Source organism: Sinocyclocheilus anshuiensis, unplaced genomic scaffold (assembly GCF_001515605.1).
Source record: "Sinocyclocheilus anshuiensis isolate Anshui unplaced genomic scaffold, SAMN03320099.WGS_v1.1 scaffold195, whole genome shotgun sequence".
NCBI classification, from domain to species: Eukaryota; Metazoa; Chordata; class Actinopteri; order Cypriniformes; family Cyprinidae; genus Sinocyclocheilus; species Sinocyclocheilus anshuiensis.
This window is the reverse complement of record NW_015548236.1, coordinates 2,736,633-2,747,906: the sequence shown is the minus strand read 5'-3', so window position 1 is coordinate 2,747,906 and position 11,274 is coordinate 2,736,633. Positions and strand designations below refer to the sequence as shown.

The 11,274-nt window shown below is 37.4% G+C and overlaps 2 protein-coding genes across 2 annotated transcripts in view; one reads left to right on the top strand and one right to left on the bottom strand.

Annotated features, from left to right (window-relative positions):
* Positions 1-3,991, top strand: part of LOC107654765 (WAS/WASL-interacting protein family member 3-like) — an 11,401-nt gene extending 7,410 nt beyond the window's left edge. Inside the window, 6 exon segments of the mRNA XM_016442012.1 lie at positions 410-586; positions 683-762; positions 764-1,124; positions 1,741-1,881; positions 2,092-2,193; positions 3,917-3,991. Coding sequence (XP_016297498.1) covers positions 410-586; positions 683-762; positions 764-1,124; positions 1,741-1,881; positions 2,092-2,193; positions 3,917-3,957 — 902 coding nt within the window. The 3' untranslated portion in view covers positions 3,958-3,991.
* A 1,763-nt stretch (positions 3,992-5,754) lies between these two features.
* The window catches only part of LOC107654692 (acetylcholinesterase collagenic tail peptide-like), a 9,493-nt gene continuing 3,973 nt past the window's right edge, over positions 5,755-11,274 (bottom strand). Inside the window, exons 6-17 of the mRNA XM_016441879.1 lie at positions 10,859-10,930; positions 10,278-10,340; positions 10,101-10,127; positions 9,949-9,993; positions 9,685-9,720; positions 9,482-9,562; positions 8,154-8,250; positions 7,822-7,955; positions 7,251-7,370; positions 7,039-7,165; positions 6,691-6,793; positions 5,755-5,892 (exon numbers count right to left, since the gene is read on the bottom strand). Of these exons, the coding sequence (XP_016297365.1) occupies positions 5,823-5,892; positions 6,691-6,793; positions 7,039-7,165; positions 7,251-7,370; positions 7,822-7,955; positions 8,154-8,250; positions 9,482-9,562; positions 9,685-9,720; positions 9,949-9,993; positions 10,101-10,127; positions 10,278-10,340; positions 10,859-10,930 (975 nt within the window). The 3' untranslated portion in view covers positions 5,755-5,822. The remainder of the gene's footprint in view (positions 5,893-6,690; positions 6,794-7,038; positions 7,166-7,250; positions 7,371-7,821; positions 7,956-8,153; positions 8,251-9,481; positions 9,563-9,684; positions 9,721-9,948; positions 9,994-10,100; positions 10,128-10,277; positions 10,341-10,858; positions 10,931-11,274) is intronic.

Genomic DNA, 11,274 nt, shown 5'->3' with positions numbered 1-11,274 from the left:
CTTGCAGGCGGCTATGGTAAGGGGCGTGACATTTCCCGACCAGGCGCCAAGTGCTGCCAATCACAACACACACTGACCCAGCTAACCAATCACAGCACATTCCGTATTTCAGAAGGCGGGCCTTCATTTGATACAGGAACTATTGGAGCCGTTCATGCCAGACTGGGGAGAGAGGTGTTGTAATAATGTAAAATATGTGAAAAATAATGTGTATTTCGACAAACCTAGTATGAGAGCCTGTTCTAGTACACACCCAAAACAAAATCAAGACTTTGTAAAAGAGCATAATAGGACCCCTTTAAGACTAAATCTAACCCTAGAATCTGAATGGTGTATTGCAGTGTGATCCAGGAACATGATCTACTTGGTGAAATCACAGTAAGCATAATGATAATGTATGTATTTGCAGAACCTAAAGTGAACAGTGTGGATGACAGTGGAAGAAATGTGTCTGCTGGAAACTCTACAAACACAGCAGGATCTGCTCCATCTGCAGTGGGTCCAACTCTGGGTGGACTATTTGCTGGGGGATTTCCTGTACTCAAACCAGTCGGACAAAGAGACAAGCAGCCACATCACAACCCGGGTATTGAAGTCAGACCTGTTTATTCTCATGCTTTGTATTTTTTCAGTGCTGGACAAATTTTGAATGACTTTTTGATATGGCTTGTTTGTGTTTCAGTGTCTCGCTCCGGCTCTACCGCCAGCCTGAAGCAGCCTCTCTGGAACCCTCCATCACAGGGAGACGGTTTCAGAGGATCCACCCCCTCCACCTCCTCCATCAGTCCCTCCATCCTCTCTCCCTGATAGGTCATTTGGGGTCTTCTACCCTCCACCACCTCCATCCTCACTCTCTAACAGATCATCTGGAGTCTTCTTCCCTCCGCCCCCTTCTCCGGGGCCATTAGAAATGAAGGACAGTTCTTTAGGGCCTCCTCCCCCACCTCCTCCTCCTCTTCCTGCTTCGTTTGCATGCAGTCACCCCTCCTCAGCACCGCCTCCGCTACCTCAGAAAGTACCTCCCATGCCTTCACCCACATACAGGCCCAGCGTACCACCTTTGCCACCGTCTTACCCCTGTACCGCCCCCAGTAGACGACCTCCTGCAGTGCCACGTTTTGCAGGTATATGACTAATGACCTTAGTTATATATATATTATATATTAAAATATTCCTGTGATGGCAAAGCTGATTTTTCAGCAGCCATTACTCCAGTCTTCAGTATCACATGATCCTTCAGAAATAATTCTAATATGCTGACTTACTGCTGCAAGAAATATTATTATTAATGTTGAAGACAGTTGTGCTGCTTAATATTTATGTGGAAATGTGTTCTTTTAATAAGGATTTACTGATGAATAGAAAGTTTAAAAGAACAGCATTTACTTAAATAGAAATATTTGTAACATTATAAATGTCTTTACTGTCACTTCTGATCAATTTAATGCATCCTTGCTGAATAATTTTGATTAAAGTGCAATTACTATACAATAATGCAAGATTCCATCTGCTAACATGAGTTAACTACATCAGTTAAAATTAACTAACATTGAAAAATACTTCAAAAGCATTGATTAATCTTAGTTAATATTAACTAATGGGACTTTATAAGTGTTATAAAACACTTTTGAATGGTAGTGTGTTTGGAAATATTATGTATAAATATTAGAAGAAAAACTAAAATGAAAACGTAACTGAGATGAACTAGTCAGTCATTTATTACGATTTTTGGATTGACAGGTGCTCCACGGATGGCTCCACCCCCTGCTCCCCCTGCTCGGTCTCCTAACACTGAACTCTCCAGTAGGATCCCACCCCCTCCTCCTCTCCCACTGTCAGCTCCGCCCAGCTCAGTACGCAACGGACACCTGCACAGCTTAGGTGAGACTGCAGGCTGTCATTGATGATGAAGCTAAAGGTCTAAATGGGCTATAATTACCATCTGATGAACAGCAACAAGCAGTTACACTAGAAATGAACTACTGTGACAATATGATTTTCTGCATGTGTATTTGTATGTTTGTGATTGCGCATATGCAAGCTCTTTAATTTAACATAGCATTTGTTTTCCTTTCTTTGTCTGCTTTCCAGATGACTTTGAATCGAAGTTTCACTTCCATCCTATTGAGGACTTCCCCCCTCCTGAAGAGTTCAGGCCCTTCCCACGTACCTACCCCAGCAAGGAGAACAGAGGTACAACAACCTCTTTGTATGTGAGAGTGTATGCGAGGAAAGGTGAAGTTTCTGTTCAATGACAGTGCTCACAATGTTGCCTCTGTTCATTTAGACAGGCTTGAGGCAGATGATCTTATTTGTTTTATTTATTTATTTTTAAAAATATTTATACAATTGTAATATTGCCTTTGCTTTATACACAACTACATATATAAAGTAGCCTAAAATTAGAGTGGCAAAAAAGCAGGTGATAATAGGATGAGAGAAGTTTTCATAACAATTCCTGAATATATTTAGTATCAATATATCATAGTGTTTGATTTGAAAGCAAAAAATCTGCATATTAACAGCTTTTTAAGTATATAGTATTATGATGCTCACACAATGATGAACTGAAAATGATTTTTTTTTAAAGAAATGAATAGAATAATTTTTAATACATTTTTTATATTTTGTTTATTTATAATTAATATAATTATATATATTTTTTTAATAATTTTTCAAAATGATTAATCTCACATTAAATTTATCAAAATTGACTGTAAATATTTGTTACAAAATATTTCTATTTCAAATAAATGCTGTTCCTTTGAAATTCCTATTCATCAAAAAATACAGGTGCATCTCAATAAATTAGAAGAATCGATTTTGCTTGACAATCCTCATAAGGCTGTGGTTCTCTCGGTTGGTTGTGCATCTTTTCTTCTACACTTTTTCCTTCCACTCAACTTTCTGTTAACATGCTTGGATACAGCACTCTGTGAACAGCCAGCTTCTTTGGCAATGAATGTTTGTGGCTTACCCTCCTTGTGAAGGGTGTCAATGATTGTGTTCTGGACAACTGTCAGATCAGCAGTCTTCCCCATGATTGTGTAGCCCAGTGAACCAAACTGAGAGACCATTTTGAAGGCTCAGGAAACCTTTGCAGGTGTTTTGAGTTGATTAGCTGATTGGCATGTCACCATATTCTAATTTGTTGAGATAGTGAATTGGTGGGTTTTTGTTAAATGTGAGCCAAAATCATCACAATTAAAAGAACCAAAGACTTAAACTACTTCAGTCTGTGTGCATTGAATTTATTTAATACACGAGTTTCACAATTTGAGTTGAATTACTGAAATAAATTAACTTTTCCACGACATTCTAATTTATTGAGATGCACCTGTATGTATCATGGGTTCCACAAAATATTAAGCAGCGCAAGTGTTTTCAACAATGATAACAATAAAAAAATGTTTCTAGAGCAGCAAACATTACAATTTAAAATATATTAAAATAGAAAGCAAGTCACGCAGGTACTGGGCTATGCCACAGCGGTTGTCGTCCATACAGGTTTAAAATAATCTGAATATAAGCACTTATTACAATACCATAGTGATTCAGGATGAGACAAAAATTGTAATTGTAATAATATTTCACATTATTTCTGTTTTTACTGTATTTTTGATAAAAAAAAATACAGACTTGGTGAACATTAGAGACTGAAAACATCTTACCAACCGCAAACTTTTGAATGGTGGTGTATACTGTCTACAAGTCTCTGTTTCAATGTAAACAGTTTGTTTCAGGATCCAGTTATTACCAGATCCAGGATGAAACAATTGTGCATACAAAACTGAAAATAAATAGTTTTATCAGTTCCTCAGTTGATTGGTTTCATTTAAAAACAAGGAAACACTAAAACTAATTCTGGAATTACCTGTCTTATTGAAAATGAACTCTTCCTGTTTTGTTTTCACAGTCAACCCACAACCTCCTGCCATGAGGACTCATTTAAGATGAAATGGGACAATATGAAGTTTGGTGCTAACCTTTTGCAGGAAAGGAAAACTTGAAATCGCATCATATGACCCCTTTAAGCAGCATCCTCATCGTCAGTGAAGAACAGCAGACAAATCTGTAGGTCAAACCAACTAACTCAAGCACCACTTTATCAATCACAACTGCATTATCTGTGAAAACATTCTAGTTTGATGTAAAAAAAAAAATAATAGTTTTTTTTTGGTCATCCACATTTCAAGAAAGAGTTTCCCTATTACAGATGCAGCCATGTTAAAACCCCTGATTCTTATAAAAAGTGTTTACCTATCTAATTAATTTTCTTCAGTCAATAATAAGTGTTTTAACATTTAATATGTTTCTGGAACAAATATATTATGCCTATTCAATTTGCTTATCATACCTGACAAGGCTTTTATTAATTATCCTATCAGCTTTTAACATACCCTGAATGGACTAAAAGGGCAAATTATTAGACGACTAACAGAATAAAAATGAGAAAAAAATGGAGATTAAAACATGGCTTAACAAAATATGGCAAAAGGAAAGAGTTAAATCTGTGCATACAGATTAGAGAAGTCTTGCTGTCATTACTGTTTCAAATAAAGGGCATCAGTTTTTGTAAAATGGAAGAAAGTTAACCACTAAGAGTGAAACCGTGTTTTAGGCTTAAGGTGAGCAGAATAAATGTTTGAAATGGATGAAACTATAAATGGAAAAGTAAATGAAGTTACATTTCTAAAACTAACAAGTGAGTTTATTAGAAGGTATTGTCCTGTTTCTGATTCTTGTGGCTGCTGGAGCCCTTTGTTACTAACTCTTCATCTAACTCATCAAATCAAGACTTTCTAATACACCAAAGAAAAAATACTCTTTGTTTTTCCTCATTCTAAGTTTCATTTTTAAATCTATCTGTATTTGAAATCTGTGCCAGTATGAAATGCTGTATTAAAGCTCTGAATCAAGAGGAAGGACACATGTGAGACACTGGGAAACAGTGCCACCCACTGGACATGCTTGCAATTTATTGCTCTGACTGAATAAATCATCATTTAACTCAAATAAACATTACAACATGTTTCTGTGAAAAATAATCAAGTATATAATTATTAGCTATCTTTTCATAAAAGTTTGGTTCAATGAATAAATAAATACAATAAATACCTGTTTTTACAGTACATGCTTTACAAGGCACATACCAGCAAAATACTGCTTAGTCGCTTGGAAACAAGCTCATGATACACATACAGAAACATGTACAGACCTAATCATGCATTTGCAATACCAAACAAATAAATAAGTTTCATATAAACATACTATACATTCATTTAAATAATAATGACTTTTCATTACACAACTCCTAAAACATTCATCTACCAGCTCAGCTGCCATTCAAAACATACTAGCAGCATCAACAAGCAGTACTACAAATAGTACCGTACCCACTGAGTTGAACCTTATAACGTGTGTGTGTGTCTGGAGTGTGAAGGAGGCGATGGAGACAGAAACAGCCAAATCCTCTCAGATCATCTGTTAAATACTTTTGATCTCAGCAGGCTCTCCCTCATATCTCTCAAGCATATAGATGACTAAAAGCCTCAAAACTCAGAAGGTGGTTTGCTTTTTCTGATGAAAAGGTTCCAGTTTAACAGAGTTACTCACTTTCATTTCGTCAAAATGTTCAGGGAGACGGCATAGTGTTTTGAGACATCAGAGGGTGAATCATACTTTGTGGAAAAGTACAACAAATTGTTTTGACGAAATTGAGAAGAACAAGAGCGTGTGGAGGCAGAAGTGTGTGTGTGTGTGTGTGTGTGTGTGTGTGTGTGTGTGTGTGTGTCAGTGTGAATGTGTGACTTTTGTAGGCCTCAGGTCCTGTATTTACAGCCGGTTGAGTCGATGAAACAGGAGTCGGTGCACCTGAGCTGCCCAAAGGTGCTATTTGTACAAAAAGATAAGAGAGAGCCCTTAAACATCCATCATATTGGGTGTTGACATGAAATACTTTTTGGAGGCTGACATGCTGTTTTCCATCTAAAACTATTTTAAAAGGATTTTGTTTTTCTATAATTGATATGCATACTGCTGTTATTACCTCATATTAATTGGGAAATATTTGTACTTTTAATTTTATAGTTACACCCTGGACCATGTAAAATAAATTAGAGAAGGCAAAAGGATTAAGTGTTATAAAAAAAAGATATTATAAAAAGTTATTATAAAATTATTATAAAGAATAAATACATTTAAATAAATAGTTGTTAAACATTAAAATACAAATCATAAAAAAATAAAATAATTAGAATGACATGACCTGATATGCGGTACTCCATGTTAAACTATTTTAAAAGGATTTAGCTTTTCTATAATTGACATGCATACTGCTGTTATTAAATATTATAATATATCATATTAATTGAGAAATATTTGTACTTTTAATTTTTTTATAGTTACACCCAGAGCCATGTAAAAAAAATAGTGAAGGCAAAAAGTTATTTTTTTTTTAATATTTCAATTCAATATAATCACATATTAAAATAATAATAATTAAATATAAAATAATTAAACAATAATAATAATAAAGTTCAGCTTCACATTTCTGAAAAGTCTACCCAAATTCAACCATTTTAAATATGCACATGAATATATGTGTGTATGTATGTATGTATGTGTGTGTGTGTGTGTGTGTGTGTGTGTGTGTGTGTGTGCGCTTGTGGTGTGGTGTGGTGTGCATACCCGGGCAGATATGATTTGCAGGTCTGGTAGCCAAAGTCTTTCCCGTCACACTCCTCCACACCCTCATTACGATATCCATCGCCACAGTATGCCTTTTTACAGCCTACACACAGAGACAGAGATAAAGAACAGGAAAGAGACAGAGGTGGAGTGAGTGAAGAGTGAAGAGAAAGAGGATTGATAAGACTAATGAATGACCAACAGACTACTCCAAGAAAATGTGAGTGCTGATTTTCTGTATAAATCTAAATAATCCTCAAAACAAGATACATTTACCACTAATTAATTTTATGTTTAGGCATTTTCATATATTCAGAATGTGGTTGTCTCTATGATCATGTGACTCACCTACGCAGTCATCCGTAACAACCTTGTTTCCGTCGTCGCATTCTTCCCCGTTGAGTTCCTGCACCTCTCCATCACCGCAGACTCCATTCCCATCCCTCATCCTCTCAGTCGCCTGGAGCGGCATCAGCTAAAATACAAATAGCATGCTCCTGTTCCCAAAATACTAGTATGGCTGCATGTTTCATAGCAGTGTATTCAAAATGACCCTGTACCTGAATGGGCTTCCATCCATTTTCATCCCTGAAGTAAAGAGACCTCTGATCCTTCCTGAAGGCAAGTGCGTTATCTTCCTGGAGACCTTTTAGCTCTTCCTCACTGCCCACAACGAATATCTGACCAGGAAACACAAACTGATCAAGAAGCAGATATAAACACTGAACGAACAGGCTTATTGATTCCATTATAAACACGCAAATTAAATTCGATCTTGTGTCAAATTTGGCTTGTTGAGTGGGGACAATGTGTGTACATCAGGTTACCCAGAATGATAATAAAACCCAAAATCCGCACAATGAAAACAGCTCAATTAAGGGCCTAAATAATATGTTAGCAGGCAGTGGAATGGGGGAAGGTCTCTTTATTATTTTACAATAAATTATTTTACAGTTACTATTTATCATTTACCTTTTAGCTAACTTGTATTTAGTTGTGATTCATTCTGGTATATAGTGCAAATAGATCAAATCAAGTTTCTTACTGAATATCTTTCACCTCACATTACAGAAGTAACATTCACATTAGAAGTAAATGGGAAGTCCTCAGCATAGAGAGTGTGTGTCTTACCGCTGGAACTTTGTCATATTTGTTACGGTGTTGTAACGGGGCACTGGCTGGACTGAGAGAAGGGAAGCTGCAGTCGCAGACTCCAGGAGGACCGGGCAATCCCTTCTCACCTTTTTCTCCAACTACAAACAGCCCTGATCATCATGAGATACCAACAAACAAAAGCATTTAGATTTCATTAGACATCGCTAGAACAGCTAGAACAGAAATGCACTGATTTACTTATCAAAAACTCTGCTTAAAAGACCAGAACGTTCAAAACCTTACTTTGGATCTGCAGACATCCTAATAGGTGATTCAGAAAAAAATTGTGTGCATATATGGTATCTCACCTGATGCAGGTACCCCAGGAGGTCCTGGGTGGCCCCTGGGTCCAGGTGGACCAGTGGGACCCACTGGCCCTGGAAAACCTCTGTCTCCATCAGACCCCTACGCCAGAATGCATAAATAATTGAGCTAAACCCATTGACTCATCTACACCAACAAAACCAATAAAACCTCATCAATATTTACATATATAAAGTTTATATACATATACAGTACGTTTAAAAGTTTATGCTCTTATGCTCACCAAGGCTGCATTTATTTGATCAAAAATGCAGTAATAGTAATATTGTGTAATATTTAGTTGCAGGTGCTGAAATGACATTCAAGTCCGAGGCCTGTGCAGTGATCTAAGGAACCTTAAATGTGTATGTGTCACAGCACTGAGCTGATTGATAGTAGGAATCTTTGCTGGGTACAGCCTACGGTAACAGTCCTACTATTTCCCAGCAGTTAGTTAAGACATTCCCAGGAAGTGCCTATCCGAATAAAACCTCATCAATATTTACATATATAAAGTTTATATACATATACAGTACGTTTAAAAGTTTATGCTCTTATGCTCACCAAGGCTGCATTTATTTGATCAAAAATGCAGTAATAGTAATATTGTGTAATATTATTATAAAGGTATTTAAAATATTTTTAAAAGTATTTTTCCTGTGAAGGCAAAGCTGAATTTTCAGCAGTCATTACTCCAGTCTTCAGTGTCACATGATTCTTCAGAAACCATTATAATATGCTGATTTAGTGCTCAAAAAGCATTTCTTGTAATTAATATAAAATAGTTGTGCTGCTTACAATTTTTGTGTAAACTGTTATATTTTTATTCAGGATTTTTTTTGAATTGGCAATTGAAATAAAAATATTTTGTAACAATAATAAATGTCCTTAAAGTCACTTTTGATCAATTTAAGCCATCTTTGCTGAATGAAAGTATTAAAAAAAATTACTGACCCCAAACTTTTACACAGTTGTGTGTGTATATATATATATATATATACCTATCCGCAGTGTAATACAAGAGTTTGGAAACATGAGCGGCAGGGCTGGACCCAACATCAGAGGCCCTGCTGGTCCAAATCCAGCTACCAGCACGGTGAGCTTTTCAGCTCATCAGGTTACTTACGAAATGGCACACACACACACACACTCAGCCACAGACTGACCCCCTGACTGGGCGGGACAGGTTAACCGTGCGAGTATGCAGGTTTTAAATATGCCCGCAGCTTCTTCCGCCAATAATCCACTCCCTTATCATCACTCAGAGACTCAAGGTCTCAGTATCAGCACAGACTGGAGCTCTGATGTAGAGCAGAATGCTGTGTGTCCTCACCTGTTTGCCTCTCTTGCCTGGTCGTCCTGTAGGGCCACGTTTCCCTGGGACGCCAGACTCACCCTTGGGTCCCATTTCACCCTGGGGGAGTGACGAAGAGGGGGAGGTTCAGAGAGAAGGAGCGAGTCAGATCAGTGACATCCAAAACATATTAGCGTTACATGCATAAGATTGATTTTAATGGTTAAAATGTCACATCATACCTTCTGTCCCAGCATCCCAGGCAGTCCATTTGCTCCCTAAAGTGAGCAGACCAGATACACAAGTGAATATGACTGAGTGCCTATACATTTCAATTCTACATATTCAATTCATTCATTTTAAGCATGTTGCTACTGAGTTACTAGGGTTTTCTGTGTAGGTGGTTGATAGCGTGTTCCAAGAATTTTAGCATGTTGCGGTTTTTCTAGGGGAAACACCATTAATAAGGAACCCTAATGTCTAGAAACTGATTTTTAGTCTCTAACCTTGTCTCCTTTTGGACCTGCAGGTCCAGAATCCCCCCGTGCTCCCTGAAACCATAACAATATGTACAGAGAGTTATGTAATATAAAGTTCAGTCCCATAACTCTACAAAGGGAAAGAAACATTTAGGCTGATTTTAACAAACGTACAGTACCTTCTCACCCTTATTGCCTGGAAAGCCCTAATTGGACAGAGAAGGCAAGTATTATTTACCTTTTCTCATTAAGAGAAGACATAAAATGTTATTTATGAAATAAAAATCAAGGCACAACATTACTTCGACTCCATTACTTCAGTTGTACACCAGTTACACCTGGAGAATGTGACTCACTTTAGGTCCAGGTGATCCCCTCATTCCTGGCATTCCCATCAGCCCTGGGTCTCCTTTCTCGCCCTGCCAATGAGGTCATATATAAACAGTCAAATAGGCTCTAATGAGCTATTTTTAGATCCATTTGGGTCCATTTCTCTTGATGGAAGAGGCATCAGTCAAGGGGGACACTTGATCTCAGACTTGGCGTTTACTTTGATATAGGAACAATAATGATGAAGACCAGACACTTGATACCATGATAACAGATGTATTGTCAGCTTAAAGGGATAGTTCACCCAAAAATGAAAATTCTGTCATTAAGTAAAATAAATATTAATGATGTCCTCACTACTTTTCTGAGCCTTGAATGTAGTAATGACATTGCTGTCTATGCAGAGACAGAAAGATCTCGGATTTCATCCAAATATCTTAATTTGTGTTCTGAAGATGAACGAAGGTCTTACGGGTTTGGAACGACATGAGGGTGAGTAATTATGACAGAATTTCATTTTTGGGTGAACTATCCCTTTAATTATGTTTGTGCAGTATGTGGCGAGACTACATGGGTCAGATGGTGTGCGGAGGTAAAACTCACCCACCTTAGGTCCCTCTGGGCCGGGCAGCCCTGAAGAACCTGGTTTCCCAGGCAGACCCGGACGCCCAGTACGACCCTACAAAAACAAAGATATTTTGCTTTTATACACCCACCTCAAACACAACCCACCAGATCTGGCAGTGCAGCTGAAGTGCTGAGTGTACAGAGCAGCTTTAATCAAAGACAAAGCACCTACTCAGCATCCCTGCCTCTCAGCAGTCCTCTTCATTCCTTTAATACATCAGCCTATCTAATCCTTCTGCTTCTTTTTGAGTGTGTTCCAGGTTCTTTACTCAAACACTCTCCTTCTTTTGCTTTTAACACTAGAATCTATTTCTAGTCCCTACTGTATCTGTACTTTAAAATAACTTTATTTCTGGCCTTGTTTTCTAACAACAACATCTAAGCATTCTTAAATAT